The following is a 24,453-nucleotide window of genomic DNA, read 5'->3' on the forward strand; positions in this document are numbered from 1 at the left end:
CTGAAGTTTTTCAGGGATCAAGTTTAAATACTTTAGTATTATCTAAGCGATGACAACTATAATGATTTAAACGTCTTTATACCACACACTGGCTGATACACAGTCTAAAGTCATTCTTGCGTGTACGGATATCATTGCAGGATAGTTTGATCCCGGAGTCAAATTCTATTCCGTTGAGCCACAAGTTGTCATTAATGATACTAATTATGGTAATCATGACGTGGGATCAGTGTCAAGTTCTAAAAAGACACAGATATGTGAACCATCCTTACTCACAAAAGTAGTGTGTGAGCGACTGTTTGCTAGTCCAAAGGTTCGCTAAATCAAATGTAAGGTTCGATAATCCAAAATGTTTGCTAGTCCGAAAAATAACAATGTAATGATCGCTACTCCAAAAGTTTAGAGTTATGGTTAACGTCGTGGTTAGAGTCAGGATAGGTTTATGGTTAGTGTTACTAATAAAGTGTTAGCGAACTTTCCGGTTATCGACCGGTATCCTTAGGACTAGCGATACAAGCCATGCGCATCGCACGTCTTTTATGAAAATGTAATGAAAGGTTTCCTCAATAGAACTAGGCTTATTTCTGCACAAACCTATTATGATAACAAGGAAAAATTCTCTAGCTATATTTCCCGCAACGTCAGATGCCGTATAGTTTACCATCGTTTCACCAATGATGAACACATCTCCAGGAGTATGAGTAGACGTCACGGTTGGGGACCCTGCATTGTCTGTAGCGTTTGGTTCCAACCACGTTACAGCAGCTGCCCACTGCCCCGTAGTAGTATTTGCATAAATGTCATCAGGAATACCAACTAATACGGGAGCCTCTGTATCTGAATATAGACAAATAAACTAACTGTAAAGTTGTGATGGGATCTGTAAAAACCTTTCACATTTGAGTTTTGTATCACGTCACTGTTTGTCACAACCCGTAAGTTGAATATCCTATACCAGTTCCTTGTTCTTTTTTTATTCTTTCGTCAGTGATTAGCACTTTGTATTCTTTATCACTCTTTAAAGTTGTTATTCGTCCTCTCAATTTATTGTTTCTTGATGTTGGGGTTTGCCTTACATTTGCTGAATAATCAAGTAAATAAGTAAAAAACAAAAAAAAAAAAAAAAAAAAAATAAATAAATAAATAAATAAATAAATAAATAAATAAATAAATAAATAAATAAATAAATAAATATCCCAAATCTCACTCCAAATACTATATTTTGCCTTAAATATTGATGTATTTTTTGATTCTTCGACGGTAGTCTCAACACAACAAAATACCTTTAATTGATACAATAAAATCTGCTATGATCGAATTGCCTGCGTCATCATTTGCTGTGTATGCTACCTTTGTGTCACCAATTGAAAACAAGTCTCCAGGTAAATGACTAGATGTTAGATAATGTTGACCAGAATTGTCCATTGCAGTTGGTGGCAACCAGGTAACAGCTGATGTCGTTACGCCGGGGTCAGCACTCTGAGTTATGTCGTTGGGAATGTCATTTATGATAGGATTTTCAGTATCTTAAAGGAGAAAAGGGGATCATATCAAAGATATTGTAATCGAATACCTGTATATTTGATTAGTGACGTGCCATATTTTATGTTAACTTTAAATGCTACAAGTCATGCTATGTGCTATATAATTTACTTATGACTAAGAGGAAATAGGGGAAACAAATTACTCTGTCAAAAGGATCCACAAATAAAATAAGAATAATAGGTCACTTTATTTAGGTTTTATATTATATGAATTATGAACAACCTTTGGGGAGATCGTTTTGAAGGCAAAATATCAGCTGCATTCGAACAACGGTTTTTGCGATAGCAGATGGAACCGGTATGAAGCTTTTACTATCACTGGTATTATGTTTGAGTTTGTCTAAAGTGCTTAACTTAACTTCCGCTGTGAGTCAAATGTTATTTAAATCTCGACTTATATAAACTTGAATTTACTTGAAATTGTAAATTTAATTAGTACCAACCCATCACAGTGATATCAAATTGTGCGGTTTCCGTATTGGCAAACTTGTCAGTAGCAGTATAAGTTACAATGGAGCTCCCAATTAAAAAGGAATCTCCTGGATTTTGGCTCGATGTTACGATGACGGTAGAATTGGAATTATCAGAAGCAGATGGTGGATTCCAAATAACAGTGGCCGCTGGTAAGCCCGTGTCCGTACCCACTACTATATTTACTGGTATGTTGGTAAATACGGGATTCTCAAAATCTGAGAGCAAGAAAATTAGTATGAGTTACTAAAATTGATAATGGTAAATCTCTGACACCTTGAATATACGAACAACTGGACAGAAAAAGAGCAAGGTATACCAACTTGATGTGGGGTAACAAGACAAATACAGACACAAATTAATGTAGGCACAAAAGTAGGTAAAGTTCGATATAGCCACAAAGTAAGTGAATTCCAAAGCACAGAAGTGTTAAACCTGTAAACACAACATGCATCAACGTGAATACAAAAGTGAACTGCATAAAGTGACCACAGACGGTGCATTATACCATGGAAATGAGCAAATGTTCACTATCATGCTGCAACTAACCATCACCCATTTCACAGCTGTTCAGGTGTGTTATAAGGACAAAATTGGGTTTCTGATAAACACACCCACATAATAATGACAGTCTTTCTTTCCATGACACCTTGGGTGCAATAACAATTTTCGGAATTTTATCTTGTTACACAGCCAGTTTATGCCAAGGCCCGCTGTTAAAACATATATAGATGATATAATGTTGTTCCAAAATATTCAGAGGAAAGAACACACTACACAACGACCCGTTACCTTTTACCGTTACCACAAACAATTCGGTGGCGCTGTTCCCAAATGAGTCAGTTGAAGTATACTCAACTAACGTAATGCCAATAGGAAATTGATCTCCAGGGCGATAATTGGATGTTAGAGTTTCTAAACCCGAGTTATCAGAAGCTGTTGGTAAAATCCAAGTGACAATAGCATATGCCGCACCTGCCGAAGTATTTTGGGTTATGTTCATAGGTAGATTCATGATGACAGGTATCTGAAAATCTGAAAAGATGTTATAACAATAATAACATAATGACCAATTTATATTGCAAAAATAAGATTAATAATACTAGTAGTCTTTCGATTGGTGAGTTAATTGTACATCGTGTCCCAATAAAACAGAACCTTCATTGCGCCCTCTTTTTCTCCTATTTCTGGAAAGTTGATCAAATGTATTTTGGTATTTGGCATGTAAAGAAACCTAAACTCGTTAGCTTTAATAAACCAAAATAATTTGTTAAATCGGCTCACAATTTATGAAGATATGCCCTTTTAAAGAAATGTACACATTTTTCACTCTGTCCACTGATGAGGTTTGGCTACATCAAAGATTAAAACGAAACACATGGTTAATGACATGGATAGATAATAGCATTAGGCTTTGAAACGCATTCACTATGAGCGAGGATCACCAGCTAGCCTCCAACCGTATTACTGCTGCATTCGCAAGTATACGGCGCACAAGAGGGGTACGCAATGCAATTTATGCAATGAGGACCTGGGGTGAAACATGTATTCGTCAAGGAGGCAACCAGGTAGAGGACAAATCAGCACAGTAAACTAACTTCAGAAGAACCAAGGACATACCAAACAGCCCTTTTCATCCCACAAAGAGAAAATAATATGTTGTAAATAAATAGAAAGCAAGAAACAACAAAGTAAGACAGTAAGAAACATAACAAAACAAAAAGACAAAAATGACCAAGAAAAAATAAGTTTAATTGCAAGTATAGCAAGAGAAGTCCCATCCCACATCCATTTTGCCAACAAGTTTATGACACTTAACACAATCCATAGCCCATAGGCCCACCGGTAAAGGCCATTCCCTAAATAAAGTTATTTTATAAAGTTATCATTGCGGAATGCTTGATATTCATGTTTGGTACGTGGTCTCCTTTTTAATTTTGAAAATAGCATATCTTCAAAAGTTGTGGGCCGATTGAAATATTTCTTTCGGTTTATTAAAGCTAACGAATGAAAGATTCTTCATATACCAAAATATATTTGATTATCTTTTCAGAAATAGGAGAAAAGGAGTTTGTATATCTTATACGTATACCTGCTAATCTATCAGTTAAAAGTTAACAGACGCTTTGTTTCAAACATTCGGGAATGCTTGGTAAGCAGCTGGTTTCACCCTACTTGCGACACCCAAACATGCCCAAATGACCACCAGAGCTTCATGACATTAAATAATACTTACCTATAGAACATGTGTCACCTCTAACACCACTGGGACATGTACAGTTAAAAGAATGAAATCCATCTTCACAAGATCCGCCGTTATAGCAAGGGTTAGGATCGCAATCATTGCCATCTGTAATCCAAAAGGAATTATGTAGTAAATTGATTATCGCTTGGGCTCTTTGGCATCTCGATAATGTGTTATACCAAACAAACCATAAATGTTATACTCTTTTCTTTTGCAACATAAAGAAAAACGCAAACGACTTCAGTCACCTCACCGACTCCCTCTCTTGCTGTTTCCTTTTTTCTCACTATTTCACGCTCAGGACACAATAATATTGAAGACCTGAGCGCAAGAAGACCGTAAGTACACTTGGCCCCTCAACATGTATACTTTAAAGTTACGTATACTTTCTTAGGGTTTTATAATGTTTAATACATGTTTCAGGGTGAAAACATCATGAAAGGTTGTGAAAGATTTGTTTTGGCCCCTGAACATGTATAAAACATTACCAAACTATACGAATCTATACGCAACTTTAGTGTATACATGTTGAGGGGCCAAGTGGACTTCTGATCTTTTTGCGCTCAGGTCTTCAATTTACTGAACGGTAACAGAAATACTGCCCAGCTTTTCTTGAGTCAGTTTTCATGAGCATGTTGACTACAGATACTGTTTTCATGCCAAAAATATCCCAACAATATGGGAAGTTGTGGGAATGCAAATTTTGACCAATTAAATTCCATATTTTGTAAAATATATATACATTTTACATTTTTGAGAGAAGTAGTATTAAGGATACGATACATGATTTACCGACAAGTGACTCATTTCGGAATGCGATCATGAATTTTGAAGAAAAAAAAGTTTCCACAGGCTTCGTCGGGACTCGAACCAGCGATTCTAAACTTCCTTCGATTACGCGTCTAGCGCTTTACCGCTCGGCCACCGTGGCAGTTGAGCGGAAACGTGTGATGATAAAAGATAAATCTCATAATGCCACCGTCATAATGCCTTTTGTTTACTAAAAAAGACGCGTTTTGTAAAGATAGATTAGCCGTTTTATGCATAAATAGCACGAACGTTTGGGAAAGGTTTCAAACAAAAAATAAAGACACTGATGTGATGATGAAATTGCGTAAGTCGGGAATTATCTGCGTCGCAATGTTTTGTTTTGGTTTTAGGAATGTGACCTTAAAATTTACGACTTCATAACATTATCATTCGAAATAAACAAAAGATATTTCAACACTATAAGTCCTCATTCTTTCTCTAGAATGTTTTGTACATGTATGTGAAATAGCTTCAACAATGGTTCGCTGCATAATGGTAAAAATAGCCTTGACCTAAAAAAGGGCGAGAGGTACCATATTTACGGATTCAGGCTAAATTTAAAATTGATATAAAACGTTTTCTTTTTGATCGATTACAAAAATTAATTTTTGTCGTATAAAGAAATTGTATCTGGTGTGAATTACACTACAGTTTTTATTCCTAGGGCTCTTTGACTTCTTCAAATATTTTTTTTAATGATAGCGTGAATCCCCTGGCCCTCTATAATTACGCACAAAAGATCGACCGTTGTGACTGTAGATCCATAAGATGTAATGGTAACTAGTTATGGTTTAAAAATGATATTGTCTAAAAATGTTTTGGAGTTATTTCAAAACATTTCTATTCCGATGGTTGTGTTTGCATATTTTCCTGCGTCATTTCCTTTCCGCCCTCGTTGCTTCAAAAGATGCAGTGAGAATAAAGCTTTAAAATATCCTGCCAAATGTAATCCTGCGTACATCTGCGCTTACATAGTTGTTGAATAAAAACAAGATAAATAAATGAAGAAGTAAGCAGCATGCAGACTCCGAGTATTAGACATACAATATTGTATGTAACATATCTACGTTATTTAATCTATTGCCATTCTATTTCCAGTAATGTTTAAGTTCTAACGAATGTTTGATGACGTGAAATCGATAATATATTACGTATAATATCTGGTAGAAATATATTATCGATTTTACGTCATCAAACATTCGTTAGAACTTAAACATTACTTGAAATAGAATGGGAATAGATTAAATAACGTAGACATGTTACATATAATATTGTACGTCTAATAAAAAGTCTGCATACTGCTGTATACCTGGAATTTCGCAAGTAACCTGCAAATATTTCCTAATCTGGTTAACGTCTTTAACAACAACACCGTCCTTCTTTCCTCCAAATTTAAGACTTGTACAAAGACAGGGGTCCATATCAGTCAAGGTCATATGTAAATGACGTTGATTACCAATACTACTACCAGCATAACATTTCTCTCCTCTTATTAAATAAATTGCTCCACCTAAGAGACCAAGAGAAACATTAAAATTGCAATTATTTTTTTTGTTTCAAAAATTATATTTTGGCATATTTGTAATGTTTACCCATACATAACTTACACCTAATGGAAATTAGCCACATTGTTTGTAGGATAACAATTGGAATTTTTAAGACATTAAATCCACCATAGAACTCCACAGTTAACCAGCGAAGAGCACGATAAGAGTATGAGTTTTGTTTTCATTTTATCTCATTACTATGAGCAGAAAAACTCCACGACAGTTGTAACTAATACTGTTTCATTATATTTGGCAAACGAATACCAAAATTAAAATTTGACTGAAACTGCTTCGCCCTTTGTTTCTCTTCACATTTTTATCATGTTTACTTCCTTTTGTAAGTTGAAGAAAATAACCTTATGGGAATTATTTTAGACTATTCTTCACTTTCGCGCTATTCCTGCAAAGTATATGTTTTACGCTTTGGCGAGTATCATTGATAGATATTTAGACATAATTGTACTTACAAAGAAGCATAACCAACAGTCCTGCCATAATGTCACTTTACCTTCGGGGCTTCAATAATGACACTTGTCCGCAGACAATTGAGATGCGTCGGATCCGAAGAAAATTGATAATAATGAAGAAGCGTCGGATAATTTGCATGTCCGTAGATTGAATTGGGATGCGTCGGACCCGTAGACAATTGATGATAATGAAGAAGCGTCGGATAATTTGCAGGTCCGTAGATTGAATTGGGATGCGTCGGACCCGTAGACAATTGATGATAATGAAGAAGCGTCGGATAATTTGCAGGTCCGTAGATTGAATTGGGATGCGTCGGACCCGTAGACAATTGATGATAATGAAGATGCGTCTGATAATTTGCAGGTCCGTAGATTGAATTGGGATGCGTCGGGTAGTTGTAAGACAGTGTAAATTTCTTTAGTGTACATTCAATTGACAATCCACTTTTGAATCACATGCATAGGCATATACAGCAACTGGTTATATTTTGCCTTCCGGGTAAGATTATCGTATAGTTAAGTAAGCGTCAGTCCCGTTTAGCATAAATACAGTTTATGATTAAATACAGTTTATGTCATGGAAAGAGTTGGAAACATTTTAATGATGTACTTCACTCAACCAAAGGACTAGCCTAGTGTTTTGCTAACCTGTGAAAGGCAATGAAACAAGTTGAACTTGTACTTCCTAATTAATTAATCTGTCACAGACTCTGAATACGATTGTAATTAATTTATGATTAAAACAGTTAGTGCAGATGTGCTCTAGCTTAAGGGTAGACGAGGTATTGTTGGTCGAAGCAACCTAAAAATCGATTTTCATTATTTAGATCAATATATTATTGAAAATTAACACCTTGATGTCTTGCAAAAGTTCATTCTACAAATCGTATACTCTGCAAACTTGCTTAATTTATTGTTGTTAATTAGTTATGTACGTTTTACAAAAGTGTTGTTGTTTCAGCCCTCTTCACAACTCAAGAACCGCAGAACCTATAAAAGTATATCTGTGATATTCTAATTCTTCTACACGCTCGTTATGAATTGAGCAATGCAGTTTTTGCCAAAGTTCACTACCATTCGTAAGATGCTGTGAACTACCAAATCACAACAGTTTAAAATAATTAATAACCTTAATGCGAGCGATTGAATGATCATCTCTGCCTTATTGATTACCTTTTGGATTGCGATGTTTTGTTCATGTGTCCCAGCAAACATTACACAATCGGCCCGATACTGGCTCTAAGGGTGGCTGCAGACTCCATTATGTTACGTATAATATTTGATGTATAATACTTTTCGTGACGTCAAAAAGTTATTATTGTACACCCAAGTATTGTTTTCAGTAACACCATACCAATTCTGGATCAAAAGGTAGCAGATAACTATAATTATGTTTCTACAAGAAATCACGGCCATACTACCCATTCCGTTTATGGTCGTATACTCACCAATTTGGTATTTCTCTTATAGCCATTCTCCGAGCGAACAATTTGAGAAATGCCGTAAATGCAGTGATGGTCGTAATAGACCAGATTAAAACTGAGCTAAGAACTACTTGGAGAGCAAGAAATTCTTATATGGTTTATCTGGACCAGTTTTGCATGGGGAACAAGAATTTGTTGGGTAAAAGGCCCATAACCTGAGAAATTTTCTGTGAGGGCGCTTTGTTTCTTCAAAATGGCAGCCAAAATCCAATGAAAAACATATATGGTTAAATTAGTCACTTTAGGGGCATATTTAACCAGATTTTGGATTTTTATTGATAGCAATAATGTACTACTTCCATTGTTTCCCTCTGTATATTAGTCCTATAGGCACCCAGACGAACACCATATATTTATGTATGCAGGTCAGATGTAATATTAAAGAAACACAATGTAACAAACCTAATTATTCCGAAACATAAGTATTGTGCGTATTTTCACTTATTTATTTATTTATTTATTTATTTATTTATTTATTTATTTATTTATTTATTTATTTATTTATTTATTTACTTACTTACTTACTTACTTTCTTACTTACTTACTTACTTACTTACTTACTTACTTACTTACTTACTTACTTACTTACTTACTTACTTACTTACTTACTTACTTGCTTACTTACTTACTTACTTACTTACTTGCCGCTTACTTGCTTACTTACTTACTTACTTACTTACTTACTTACTTACTACTTACCTACTACCTACTTACTTGCTTACTTACTTACTTACTTACCTACTTACTTTACTTACTTACTTACTTACTTACTTACTTACCCATAATAATACGTATGAGAAAGGGCGATTCAGGGGATGGGGCCCCGCACAGTAAATTGCTATATTCTTCGACACCGAGGCAATATAGTTGAATTTGCCGTCAATTTTGAAAATGTTTTATGAACGAGCCTATTTCAAAAACACGGATCCACCCCCACCCCCGGGGTGGGGATACCCTGTACAAATGACCATACGGGGACGTGGCGTAAACATGGATAGCATTTTCAGCCTTTAGGTATATTAATGACCGCTTTTCCTAGGCCAATTTGGTATATGGATAGGTCCTTTTTTCAAGGTTTTTTTTGTGGAAAATAGCCCAATTTTTCCTCAAGCTAGACAACATTTTTGAAATTTCGCTAATATTTAAAGGACAATTTGTAAAAACTACGACTATTTGGGTTAAATTTGGCCGAAAAAATTGGCTTTTGGTGTATCGATGGGTACAAATTTCTTGACAAATTGGTATATTGATGGGTCCACTTTCAAATTCTCCGCGGCACACCCCTACCAAAACATACTTGAATACCGCCCCCTATCCTCACCTGCGTATAAAGTACCTGATTCTTTAAATAAAGAGTATGAAAATTTATCAAGCAAATTTACAGTTACGAAATATTATAATATAAATCGTGACCCGTTTAATTATGTAATGCACACCACTACTGCACTGTTTGTATATAAACACGTATTAAATAATAAAATAACTGGTCATTTAAGGTTATTAATTATTTTAAACTGTTGTGATTTGGTAGTTCACAGCATCTTACGAATGGTAGTGAGCTTTGGCAAAAACTGCATCGCTCAATTCATAGCAAGCGTGTAGAAGAATTAAAATATCACAGATATACTTTTATAGGTGCTGCGGTTCTTGAGTTACGTTGTAAAGAGGGCTGAAACAACAACACTTTTGTAAAACGTACATAACTCATTAACAACAATAAATTAAGCAAGTTTGCTAAGTATACGATTTGTAGAATGAACTTTTCAAAACATCAAGGTGTTAATTTTCAATAATATATTGATCTGGATAATGAAAATCGATTTTTAGGTTGCTTCGACCAACAATACCTCGTCTACCCTTAAGCTTTTGCAAAACTTATCTTGGAATCCTTGCCCAGTGTATGACTGGCCATAACGTATCGGAGATAGAGTTTTTGTTGACAACTTTGTTTATGGTATTCGACAACACGTCCTTGGTTAAAAAGACTTTGAGAGATCAGTCGATGACCAAAAAAGAAAAAAATATAAAGAAAACTAAAAGGTTATGTGCGTATTTGAGATCCGGATACCGTCACCTATTGGATTCACACGGATTTCTTTATGCCCGGGCACTCTCTTTACATTAATAAAATCCCTTTAACAAGGAATGGGGCGACCAATGGGAGCTTTGATGTGATGTGCTGAAATAGCTTGAAATGCAACCGTTTAGGTAACATTTTCTTCTTTAAAATAATATTGTAACATTAGTAAACACAGAGAGGTTAATATGGAATGCACGGCATATTATATTGAAATGAGAGATGTATAAAATGGTACTGCATAGGATGCAATAAGATTGGGTTAAAAAAGGAATAAAGCTCAGGTTACCATTTCGCTTTGCATATTTAATTCTTTTGGATTGAAGACAAGAATAAAGAATCTGAACAAATGTTATTTAGGGACTTTTTATTTAATCAATACTGAAAAAGATATAAATATAAACATTTAGATAACAATGTTTTTACTTCGAAACAGCAATGAAAATGATATGACTGTGCAAGAGGATTGGTTTCAAATAAAATGATTAAAGCTCAGGTTAACATTTCGCTTTGCATATTTAATTCTTTTGGATTGTTTTTCAAACAGGGTATTTCTTTCATTCTTTATGACTGCATTGGTAAAGAAGACAAGAATAAAGAATCTGAACAAGTGTTATTTAGTGACTTTTTATTTAATCAATACTGAAGATATAAATACAAACATTTAGATAACAATGTTTTTACATCGAAACAGCAATGAAGATGATATGACTATCTTAGATGAAGTTTAAGTTAACATTAACAATGACCTGGGGGACGCGACCCGATTGATTAGAGGTGGCTTAATACTATCCAATCACAACACGGGTGTATGAATTAGGAACAATTCTAGGAACATGAAAACAATGTCAAAACAAAATTTAACTTACAGTAGATATAAGATATTTTTCACAAGATTATTTTATGTGCTGGTTATTCATGAACTGGACTTGACTACCTAAAGAAAAAAATCAAACATGATTGGTCAATTTAGCTCCGGGAATCGAACAGTAAGCTACGCGTAGCAGCTCCACATTATGAACGTTCCGGCCAACCATAGGCCTGTCAGCAAGTATAACACGGTGCTCCTTTTAGGGAGGGAATTGGGTTACTACATAGCCTTTTGCGTGCTTCTAGTATGGTAGAGAAATGCTCCGTTTTGGGCAATTGTTCCTCTTAAACATAAAAGATTCATATGTTTCCCATATCTTCCCATGTGCTTCATTCTTGAGTAAACATCGCAAGATATGTCACTAGATCTTTTTGCTTTTAACTAAAAACCGGTTCAGGCACAAATAGGTCAAACTATACGTTTCCACTATCCTTATGACCTGATGAATACATTGTTGTAGATTTATCATAATATGATCACCGTTGCTCCACAGTTGTGGGAGGACAAGATGATGATTCAGCTATTTTGACCAAAACAACTTATACTTTTCAATGCAGGGGCATCTTTCGAACTATATACTTAATTTTGATACACCATGTATTTAGCGACCATTCTCTGAATGATCATGTCAAATCGGTTTTAAATCGTCTAGAGAAAAGATTTCAAACCTCAACGCTTTAACACCATTATAACCAACAATCCAAATACGCAAGATGCTTGTCTCAATCGTATGGTCCAATTCAATGACCGCGTCTGCTATTCTGTCATAGTTGGCTGCAAATAGCTATAAAAGAATCAAGCAAAGGCTTCTTTTAATATTGAAACTTTATATTGAAAACAAATTCAAAACTGAGAATATAATAGGTAAAGAAATATGTAAATGTTGGAAGATATAAAGACATTCTCGTGATTATTTGCACAATAAAATAGAGAAATGTGATTACCCATCTAAAAAACATGTTTTTACCGAGAAACCTGGTTTTCAAAACTGGGTCTTTCAAATTGAGAAATCTGGATTCACGATTTGAGAAACCAGGTCTATCAAATTTTGATTTTTACGTTTAAAAAAACCTGGTCAAGAAACCAGGTTTAACGGAGGAAACCCTGATTTCCTGATCAGGTCGATCGGTGAAAAACCTTCTTTTTTGAAAATAGAATACAGGTTTATCAAACTCAAAAAGCCTAGTTTCTTGAAAAAAACCAAGGTTTTTGATTTCACGTTTTTCAAAACAAAGATGTTATTGGTCGAGTAACCAGGTTTTGTGTAGCTTGACCTCTGCATATTGAGAAGCCTGGTTTTTAATTCGGGGAATCTGCTTTTTGATCGAGAAACCAGGTTTGTATATTTTATCATAGCGGGTTGACAGGGTGGAAGAAGTCCAGGGACCCAGAGGGAAGATGAAATGAGGTTTGACAAACGAGATGTTGTCCATGGGTTCTCGAGGCTCTTGCTAATACGTGCCACTTAGATAATAATCCCACAATAACCTGGATCTTAAGAATTCGTACCTTGGAAATCCATACAAGGCATGTCCTGGATTCTAAGGGAGTGATTATCAGAAAAAGGATTTCAAATGGTTTTGGAGTATATAATTGATGGATCCCAAAAAACCCAGAACTGATGCCTAGAAATGTTCATATTATGTCCAGGCATATCTGAAGCCTGTATTAAAGTATGTCACCAATGTCAGCCAGTGGCAATCCATCTGCGTACAGAACATTGCATGATATTGCGTGACGTGAGTTATCATCATGATCATGATCATGATCATCCTCATCATCATCATCATCATCATCATCATCATCATCATCATCATCATCATCATCATCATCATCATCATCATTATGATTATGATGATTATGATATGTGTGTATTATTACAGTTGCTGTTTCGCTTATTTTATGCCTGTTGTAGATTATTGTAGCTCTGCTTTTGTTTTATGTGGTGTAATATGCCCATTCTTCTTCTTTTTTATCTTCTTCTTCTTTTACTTCTTCTTCTTCCTCTTCTTCTTTTTCTTCTTCTTCTTTGATGATGATGACGACGATGATGCTGATGGTGATGATAATGACGATGATGACGATGATGGTGTTAAGTTGCCGAATTAATCTCACCTTGTTATTTCCTTGTTCATCAAGTATATATACAAGGCCAGTCCCCGGTATATCATATTGCAAGTACAACGTAGTCACCCACCATTGATAACCACCGTAAGCAGTGCCTTGTGTAACAATTCCAGATATAAAGACCGAGTCGACTAAATCAATCTGTATCCAAGGGTTATCCGGATCAGTGGCGCTGTTCGGAACCCAGCTCGTAAAACTATTGTACCTTGCCCTATCCTTAGGGAACGTCGGTCCATGAGTAGATGATACTGATATTTGGGTACTACTGATTGACCCATCCTCCATACCCAGCGGCCTCAGGTACAAAACTGAAATACAATCCGTCATGAAGTTAACTACTTAAGCAGTCTATAAAATCGAATTGATTAATTCGAATTAAACAATTCATTGATGTTAGCACTGGGTAGTAGCCATTACTGCCAGTAGACAGGAAGTCTAGAAAGTTGACCACAACGCTCTGGGTGGTCTTCCTGTGTTTTTGAAAGGGACAGCAGTAACCTTGGCCAATTTTTAGATCAACATTTTTGATTTCTTAAGATTTTTGTCTAAGTTTGTGGGAGCATAGCAAGACTATCCGTCAATGGATTTTTATTTCCGGCAATAAATAGTTGTTAAATTAAGTGTTTCATAACATATTAAAAAGGCAGAGGCCCCTGCTGTATAATAAATTAGCTAGGTAAGTTTTGAGTAACCTTGATGAAAAATTATCAAAAAAGTGCCTATTCTTTTGTGTGTCCATCACCTGTCACCTGGTAGTCTTGTAACATGTCTAATGGCGCTGCCCATGGCCACTCGATGAATTGTTTAATTCGAATTAATCAATTCGATATTATAGACTGTTAAGGGTAGACTTGATTTCTATTTAACAATTGAATATATGAATACAAAAGCCACCCAAGTCCATACTTTGGCCAAATTGAGTTGCACTGGAAAATTGTTGCTATACATAGGCCTGTCATATGTATGAAAGAACAACTCAAATTCATCCTCTGTGTCTATTGAACATGTGAAAAATAGCATGTATGAAAGAACCACCCAATTCCATGATTTGAGTCTTGTAACACATTTATTGGAATCCAGTATGTATAAAAGTCCACTTGTAACACATTCATTGCTATAGAGTGACTTTTGAAAAAAAAATGGGTTTAATAATGGAAAGTGTGTAGTTTATATTACCTGGCAGAATGCTTATCAACATTATTCATACCTGTGTGCTTTATTTTGTATTATCTTACTAGTGGTAATCTCATTCTAACATTGTTGTCTTTGTATATGATTCAAAAAACCACCCAAGTCCAAAATTTAAAATGAACCCCACGAAGTCCCTGAAATGCTAATCGTCATACCTAATACAGGTTAATCCAGTCATTTGCACGTAAAACTTACCATATTGACCAGGTAAATCTAACTGAAGGAATTTAAATGATACACAGGTTTTTCTCTCAAAATCACTTCCCATGGGTGGCTTTTGTATTCATGTATTCAATTTGATGTTTTGCAAAAGTTCATTCTACAAATCCTATACTTCGAAAACTGGCTTGATTTATTGTGGTTATTGACTTATGTACTATCTACGAAAGTGTTCTTGTTTCAGCCCTCTTTACAACATAACTCAAGAATCACAGGACCTACTAAAGTATATCTATGCTATTTGAATTCTTCTACACACTCGCTATGAAATGATTAATGAATTTTTTGCGAAAGCTCACTACCATGCGCAAGATGCTGTAAACTACCAAATCGCAACAATTTAAAATACATGTAGTTGTTAACTTTAACTCCTCTTTTCACAAAACAGAGGAGATAAATCTAACCAGCAACCAAAACAGAGCTAAACACCCGCACAGTGACATCGCCCCAATATCTTCATGTCAGAAATCGCCATGATAGGTTGAATCCACAGCCACGCATGGCCATTTTGTTCCGACCTGTTTAATAGTTTTGAGACGCACAATGGGCCGAGGGACATCCGACTAAGGCTATTGACAATAGCCTGGTGACTGACCTCTGTGTGTGTGAGTGAGCATGGTATACGCCATAAGGTCATCTGCTTTTAGACTGCCTCCACGGGTGGCCTACGCTGCGCTATAGTTCGGCACATATAAAATCAGAATTTTTGTCAGTTCCTGAGCTCAATACTCACGGTTCTTTCTCAATACGCAAGCTAACGACTATCATATGCTTTCAACACATATATTCAAGAGCAAGCAAAAAAATATGGCTACTTCAGAATAAAAAAATTGCGGGAGATATTCATTATTTTCTATACCCCGGTATCCAAAGATTTATCGTCTGAATAACAAATCGATCCCGGATATTGATTTTAGTGTCTCTGCTCTACAATTATTAACCAGACGATGTCGCGTCGGTGTGACCCGCAGTATCGTTGTGTTATACGTGTTTAATGACAATTTTGCAGGCCTTGCGTAAGAGTATTTAGGGGCCTATCGTATAAAGGTTATAATAACTGTCCACGATAAATTAAACTGGGAATACACATTACCTTGAACAATGAACGTAATAGACGCCATATTACCGGCTAAGTCTATTGATGTGTAAGTCACAGTTGTATTACCATTGGGAAACACATCTCCGGGGTCATGATTGGACGTCAGAGTTTGGATACCTGAATTATCAGTAGCCACTGGAGGGGTCCAGGCCGGCGATAAGATGGTATCAGTCTTTGACAAAATCACTTGGTATATGTCAGGAATATTAACAATCATTGGAGCTTCTTCATCTACATGTATATTGTAAAAAAATCAAAACAGGGTGCGTCAAAGTTCGAGTAAAAGTACTCTTCAGGTTTTCAGAGATTAGTTTAGATATATTACTGATTTAAGCGATGACAACTATGGTTTTAACATTTATATACCTAAAGGTCATTATGGCGTGTACGGGTATAATAACTCATATTCGCCGTTGTAGACCGACTTCACTTCCTGCCGAGGTCACAACTACTTCCTTAGTGATAGATCAACGCTATACGCTATACTGAACGACAAGAGATAGTCAATAAATCAACTCTGCATTAAAAGTTTTAGCCCAACATAGGCAGCAGAGTGATCCCACACTATCGAGAGTCACAGTGGCAAATTAGTTCGCTTTCCCTGACAGGAAATACCAGAATACAAAACACGGGTTTCGATGAGCAGGTTAGAGTTTGTAAACTTCGTAAATTCCCAAACACGTTGATGTTCTGCTGTTTGAAAATAAAGTTTTAACAATTTCTTATCATGCTAATGGGTTTCAATGCCTAGTAAGCTTTGACCAGATGTGTTTCTTCATCATATCATTGGCATGCGAATATTAAGAGGACAATGAAAATGACTCCTTTGTTGAGAAAATATGATGTTGAAAAATGATATTCCGCAAAACCAACTGTAAGCGGTGAATTCGTTCGAACGAGACAGAATTGACCTAGAAAAAAAGTTCGACGTCATAAAATGAAATGTGTCCGCTTTGAAAGAATGGACTGTAAACACTCTCAATACACAGAATGTATACTATTGTTGTTCTCGGAAAAAAAACCTCTGAATCAAGTATTACAAATTGAATGGTTTTTAAACATATGGATAAAATCAGTCGCTTCTTTATTATAATGTTAGTAAATTATGATATTTCAATTCATATGTATATTAACATCATGAGAAACATTTGGACTAAAAAATTTAAAAAAAAATATTTTGAGCTTAGAATTTGATTAATATTGTATTTGGGCCGATAGCTAAACTTAAGGTAACGGCGGTGTAATCCCTCTCTTGATATTGGTATGGTTTATTCTATCTTACGTTGTTTTAATGTGTAGCAATAGGCTCAAATGAAAAGGTGTTCGGGATTACCCCACTCTCCCCTATAGTGTCCACTTCATTTACTTACGTCATTCAGTCCGCTGCCTTGAAAATTAATTTCACTTCGAACGGGGGAAGGACCCGTACGAGCCCGATTTTTTTCAGGAGAAATGCGCATAAAAAACTACAACGAATGTCAACTTGTGATGTAATAATTATTCTCTTCGAATGGAGTTAAACTTGTTTTGCAATAGATATGCCCTTTAAGTTTAGCGCTTCGTACGACTTCTATGAAAAGCTTCATCAATAGAATCATTTTTGTACAAACCTATTATGATAACGAGGAAATATTCTATAGCTGTATTTCCCGCCTCGTCATATGCTGTATAGTTGACCATTGTTTCACCAATGAGGAACACATCTCCAGGAGTATGAGTAGACGTCACGGTTGGGGACCCTGCATTGTCTGTTGCGTTGGGTTCCAACCACGTTACAGTAGCTGTCCACAGTCCCGGAGTGAAGTTTTGATAAATGGTACCAGGAATACCAACAAAAATGGGAGCCTCTGTATCTGAATACAGACAAATTGTAGATTAAATACATTATAAAACGTTTAAAGCTTGTCAGCCTGGTTCCTCACCTCACCCAATTAAACTAATATTTTGGCATCTGAACAAACCTCACAATAAATAAATAAATAAATAGATAAATGAATAAATAAATAGATAAGTAAATAAAAAAACACAGCCAAATTAAAAAGTCGCCACTAGTTCCATCCCCATTTAATCAGAGTCTGATGAGTTTATGGCAAAATAATGTATAATAATTTTCTATACACTTTTCTTCGAAGGTTGATACCAAATTTGATATCAAAGGTGTAATCATCGTGAGCATAGGAACTGTTGTTTGGAGATTCGTGCAATTTTTAAAATGACATAGGGAGTTGTATCACGCGGGGAGCTATCGTGAGTGCCAAGAATTACGTCGCCTATAGGCCAGCAGGTTAATCTTCACGCTAATGCAATCATCAAACAACTCGAGTGTTACAACTTTCGTTCCACAAGTTGTACTCGTAAATAAATAAACAAATAAACAAATAACTACTATAAATAATTTAACAAATAACTAATGAATAAATAAATAAATAAATAAATAAATAAATAAATAAATAAATAAATAAATAAATAAATAAATAAATAAATAAATAAATAAATAAATAAATAAATAAATAAATAAATAAATAAATAAATCTACCAAGACGCACTCGTAATGATATATCTTGACTATACTATTTCTGTTTTCTCTAATACAATAAGAAGCATTACCTTTAACTGATACAATAAAATCTGCTATGATCGAATTGCCTGCGTCATCAGTTGCTGTGTATGCTACTTTTGTGTCACCAATTGAAAACAAGTTCCCAGGTAAATGACTAGATGTTAGATAATGGTGGCCAGAATTGTCCATTGCAGTTGGCGGTATCCAGGTAACAGTCGATGTAATTACGCCTGGGTCAGCACTTTGAGTAATGTTGTTGGGAATACCAATTATAGTGGGATTTTCAGCATCTTTACGAATAAAAAGTGAATGATATTAAAAATATTGTGATCGGGGATAATTGATTAGTTGCAAACATAAAGTTCTACCAGTCGACCATGCTAATAATAATTTACCCACGAGCCCAGACAAGGCTATGGGAAAAATTACTCTGCCAAAACGATCCACAAATTCACTAATAAGAATAATGGATAAATCTATTCATGTTTTACACTATATGGATTATGAACAATCTGTTGGGCAATGCTTTCAAAGACATAACGTCAACTGTTCTCGAGCAACGATGGAACAGGTATTATCGAGGGCTTAGAGTAAGAACCAACTATACTGCGCCAATAAAGTATCCTTACACTTTGAAAACGGGACATTCGTCTATTCAATTGCTTGTAACTTTACTTCTTGAGGTCACATTGGATTCAATGTGGTGTCATAATGTGCAGGATTAGATATTGCATCTATTAAAAAAACAAATTTACCTCATTATTGTTTAGTTTTGAAATTGTGATTATTTTTCCAAGTGTAAGGATATTTTATTGGCGCAGTATATGTCCATTTGTTTTCTCAATCACATATTACTCATTTCGGCAACGAATGGATGGTTAATTAATGTAAGTGACTTTGGAGTATATGCATGGTCACTTAAACAGTTAGACCCAAGTGACCATGTATATACCCCAAAGTCACTTACATTATCTTATGGAGGGCAGAACTAACCGTCCATTTGTTACCGAAATAAATAACATGTAATTGAGAAAACAAATGGACATAGGTGGTTATGGCTCTAAGCACTCGATATGAAGCTGTGTTTTGGCTCGGGTTTAGGCATCTACCTCTTCGGCGTTATTATTGGTATTATGACTGAGTCTGCCTAATGAGTTTAACTTAAATTCCGCCATGAGTCAAAGGTTATTTTCGTCAACCTGTGTATGACATTCAGCCTTACATTCTGTTCTTTTATGTAAACTTCAACGTATTTCAACCTTATCATATAAAGTTTAATCTCCTTGGCAACAAAATCTTGATGAAGATTCAGTATAAATTAAGTATGAATGGGACGGGCTGGAAGCCTGTAATCTTTTTTGCATTTCAGCATTTTCATGACCATATTTCAGTAGAACATGATGAAAAACATCCACAGTCAAAATTTGATGGGAATTGACCTGGTTCATAACTGTTTGGAACCAGGCCAATTTACACTGATTTCAATAGGGCTAATTATGTATTCATGCGGCCATATATCGGGCCCTCATGATCCGATTCCCACCAAATTTTGACTGTGGATGTTTTTTATCATGGTCTACTGAAAAATGGTCATGAAAATGCTGAAATGCAAAAAAAAATTGAGACCTCATCACTTCGGTACTCTATACAAAATCCCAGACCATACTTAACATCCTTGGTTCTCTTGACTGATGGTAAAATATTGTTGGGGAGGGCTAATGGGAAGAATGAAAGCTGTGATTGCCTGGAATATTAACTTTCAAGTGTCATTTGGCATATTTATAGGAACAAAACATACTTTTCTTTATTTTTATATCATTGTAAAAAAAAAAAAAGTGTATGATGTTTTTTACATTTTTGGGTCGGTTGTGTCTGGGCAAACAAACACCTTTGTTTTTTGGCCTTACATAAACTTCGATTTATTTGAAATATGTATATGAAATGGGTACCAACCAATCACGCTGATATCAAATTGTGTCTTTTCCGTATTGCCAAACTGGTCAGTAGCAGTATAAGTTACAGTGGTGTTCCCAATTAAAAAGGAATCTCCTGAATTATGGCTTGATGTTACGATGACGGTAGAATTGGAATTATCTGAAACAGATGGTGGACTCCAAATAACCGTTGCTGCTGGTAAGCCCGTATCCGTGCTCACTATTATATTTACTGGTATATTGGTAAATACGGGATTCTCAAAATCTGAAAACAAAAAAAATATTAGGAGTAACGCAAACCTCGAATACACGAACAACTGGGAAGAAAAAGAGCAAGGTATACCAACTTGATGTGGAAAAACAAAACAAAATACAGACTAGACGATGTACTGGAGGACAAAAAAATGTAGCCACAAAAGTAGGTAAAGTTCGATAGCCATAAACAACATGGATCAACGTGAAGACAAAAGTGAACAGGATAAAGTGATGAAAATCAATGTGCATATTAACATCCACGCTAAACAATAAAATATAGGCACAGAAATAGGTAAGGCTCGATGGCTGAAAATGACAAATTCCAGAGCCCACTGACAAAAGTGTCATAGACGAATCCATCGAGCCAAGTGATGATCAGAATTCAGTCAGCTATTACTGGGACCCGTCTGCACCAAACTGGTGTTGTTACTGCCCAATTGGGTGGATTAAATCCGCTTAAAAAATCGATGTTGAATTCTATTGTGTAGTATACTTTTATCTTTCTTTTTTCTACGTATAATACGTGTGATGGAACGCAGTTTAACATCTCCGCCAAGGCCACATCATTTCACATTTTAGGTGGGGTCCCAGCTCTGGCTGCCATTGAGGTGTAGGAATGCGTGAAAATATATTCGTCTATACACTGAACTTTTGTATTCCTTACCTGTGTTTTTGGTATACCTTGCTCTTTATTAAAAGCTACTTTGTTTTTTAACAACTCAAAAGTCTGACATTGCAGACATTACGTGTTACATATCGTATGGTACACCATAAAAAATGAATTATGGTATTGTAAATCATCCCAAGTTAAGAATGGTGTAAGAAATAATTGTAATCCCGTATGCCCGTATAAGCAACTTTGTTATTATAAGATGTTGCACCATCTAGAAAAGCATAGAAAAACTACCTAGTAATTCATGTTGATACCTTGTAGCTCAAACAAAGTTTCTTCGGGAATAGGTCTTTGCAAAAATCATTAATTTTGTTCCAAAATCTTGATGCGAAAGAATAAAATATACATCGACCGGTTTAATACCTTTTACTGATACCACAAACAATTCGGTGGCGCTGTTCCCAAATAAATCAGTTGAAGTATACTCCACTAACGTAATGCCGATAGGAAACTGATCTCCAGAGCGATAATTGGATGATAGAGTTTGTAAACCCGAGTTATCAACAGCTATTGGTGAAATCCAAGTGAAAATAGCATATGCCGCACCTGCTGTAGTATTTTGAGTTATGTTCATAGGTAGATTTGTGATGACAGGTACCTGAAAATCTGAAAAGATGTCGTAACAATAATAACATAAAAATATGACAAATTTATATTGCAAATTTGAAATTAATAATTGAAGACCTGAGCGCAAGAAGACCATAAGTCCACTTTGCTTCTCAACATGTATACACTAAAGCTGCGTGTAGTTTCTTATAGCTTGATAATGTTTAATACATGTTCAGGGGCCAAAACAGATCTTGCACAACCTTTCATGAGGTTTTGACCCTGGAACATGTATTACACATTCTCAAACCCTAAGAAACTATACGTATCTTTAGTGTATACATGTTGAAGTCCAACTGGACTTACGGTCTTCTTGCGCTCAGGTCTTCAATTGTAGTCTTTCCATTGGTGAGTTCAGTATTGTCGGATGTATTGCATCATCTATTATAGTGGTAGTTTTTAGGGCTATGTCTTTCATATATACACAACACAAAAAGAAACCCTGCACTTACCTAAGCCGTCATAAATGTTTGATGGGATCATTTATTAGTTTTTGAAACAAAACATTATGTAAAACCAAATTTTAGGCTTAAACAGCTAAAGGTGATATCATGCTAATGTATACAGATGCTTTTGATCACCTAACCCTTGCAAATAAAGAAATAGGATTTAGGATAAATAGCGCCATGTATAGTTTGCATTTAGTTAATAATGAAGCCAATTATATATACATCTACAAACAGCCGTGATGGTCGTGTGTAGAATTTTTTACTTTAGCTCCAATTTGATACTAGATTTGCTACCAAAAACTCTTAATTCCTACCGGTATATGAAATTTGACGCATTTTCAAATGTTTATTCAATTCAAAACGCATGAATTGTTTACGCATGGATGTTTTACTAATCAATACTAGGGCATGATATGATCGATATGACCTAGCCATTGTTTCGGATTACATGTATGTCAGTGGTTGCGCTCGGAAATGTACCTCTAAAGCCATTGCAACTTTTACAAACGCACCACATTTTCATATACTGATCTAAATTTAGAGGTTTTGGTAGCAAATATGGTATCAATTTAGAGCTAAACAGATGCTACACACGATTGTGGCAATCAAATCGACAAACTATAAGTACGTTTAGACTTATGACGGGTTACAGAAGTGCTGAGTATCATTTTGTGATGTATGTACGTAAAAAGTGGTAATTTTATTGGGACAAAATGTATTACATTATGTATCTAATAATGAGACGGGTACATAACTATTGATGGGTTTCATGTAAAATACTAAAGTAGTTCTGTTAATATAATACTTTGCTAGGTAAGGTATTTAACCAAACACATGGCAACTGAACCATATTGACGAGTTTCTTACCAATTTCACAGTTGACACCGGTGAATCCATCATCGCAAGTACATATATATTTTCCAATTCGGTCATGACAAGTAGCGCCATTTTGACACGGGTTTGCTAAACACTCATCGAAATCTAAAGTATTTTAAGATAAATAATATTACAGATCACATTAATATTTAAAGTCAACGTTTATGATATAACGAAAAGACTCTTTGAAGGTGAAGTGTTACGAAAATTAATATTATTGTATGACCTTAGTAACGTAATCATTCATTCAAATTGAAGTTAAACCCAGGAGTGAAACGTATTATTTGTGACGCGATTTTTTAACATTGTTTTAAAATCAGTATACAATGTATTTGAAATTAGTCTGAAGTAGTCCGTATGCTTCACTTTATTCCTAGTGAGATGGGATCTTTTGCGTTTTCTTAAAAGGGGTTTGTTCATGTACCGTATGAGCTTTAACTCGATCAGTCCATCTAGTTCTAGCATTCGTTTCCATATTTAGCACGGTTTTCTTGCTCGGTATGGTCGAGGCTACGGAGCCTAATGCTGCCCATACACGATCAATTTGATTGATCAATATTGGGGACCCTAGATGCAGGACTGGATACAAAATAATATTTCTCTTCAATATTATTAAATAAATCTAATCTGGTTTGTGTTCTTGTGTACAGTGCACAATGGTAGATTTTGTACCCACTCTTGTATATCGGGTCTTTGATATTGACCAATCAAATTGATCGTTCATGAGCCGAATTTCTTCGGTCGAGCATGTTTGCATTATATTTATTTATTGTCGCAGTAGTAATAGTTTATTTATAGCGAATCTTAATTAGGTTGAAATTGCAAAAATGGAATTTTATGTAAAAATTGTCTCTTCAGACGATTTAAAATACCCCATATCACGTGCTGAAATAAATTACTGATTTGCAACTTACAGCAAAAAGGGTGTCGTTCTAGAAAGGTATCCAG

The 24,453-nt window shown here is 35.3% G+C and overlaps 2 protein-coding genes across 2 annotated transcripts; both read right to left on the bottom strand.

The window, feature by feature from the left end:
- Positions 1-213: 213 nt before the first annotated feature.
- On the bottom strand, positions 214-2,574 carry LOC140167632 (hyalin-like). Its single transcript, XM_072190928.1, has 5 exons — positions 2,565-2,574; positions 1,988-2,233; positions 1,284-1,526; positions 595-837; positions 214-239 (listed from the first exon to the last, which is right to left on the bottom strand). The coding sequence occupies exons 1-5, from the start codon at positions 2,572-2,574 to the stop codon at positions 214-216; spliced, it is 768 nt and encodes a 255-aa protein (XP_072047029.1).
- An 8,765-nt stretch (positions 2,575-11,339) lies between these two features.
- Positions 11,340-18,997, bottom strand: LOC140167273 (hyalin-like). The gene is made up of 5 exons (XM_072190607.1): positions 18,760-18,997; positions 17,763-18,005; positions 16,147-16,383; positions 13,632-13,951; positions 11,340-12,300 (listed from the first exon to the last, which is right to left on the bottom strand). The coding sequence occupies exons 1-5, from the start codon at positions 18,899-18,901 to the stop codon at positions 12,145-12,147; spliced, it is 1,098 nt and encodes a 365-aa protein (XP_072046708.1). The 5' UTR covers positions 18,902-18,997; the 3' UTR covers positions 11,340-12,144.
- Positions 18,998-24,453: the final 5,456 nt, after the last annotated feature.

Source organism: Amphiura filiformis, chromosome 13, assembly GCF_039555335.1.
Source record: "Amphiura filiformis chromosome 13, Afil_fr2py, whole genome shotgun sequence".
Lineage (NCBI taxonomy): Eukaryota > Metazoa > Echinodermata > Ophiuroidea > Amphilepidida > Amphiuridae > Amphiura > Amphiura filiformis.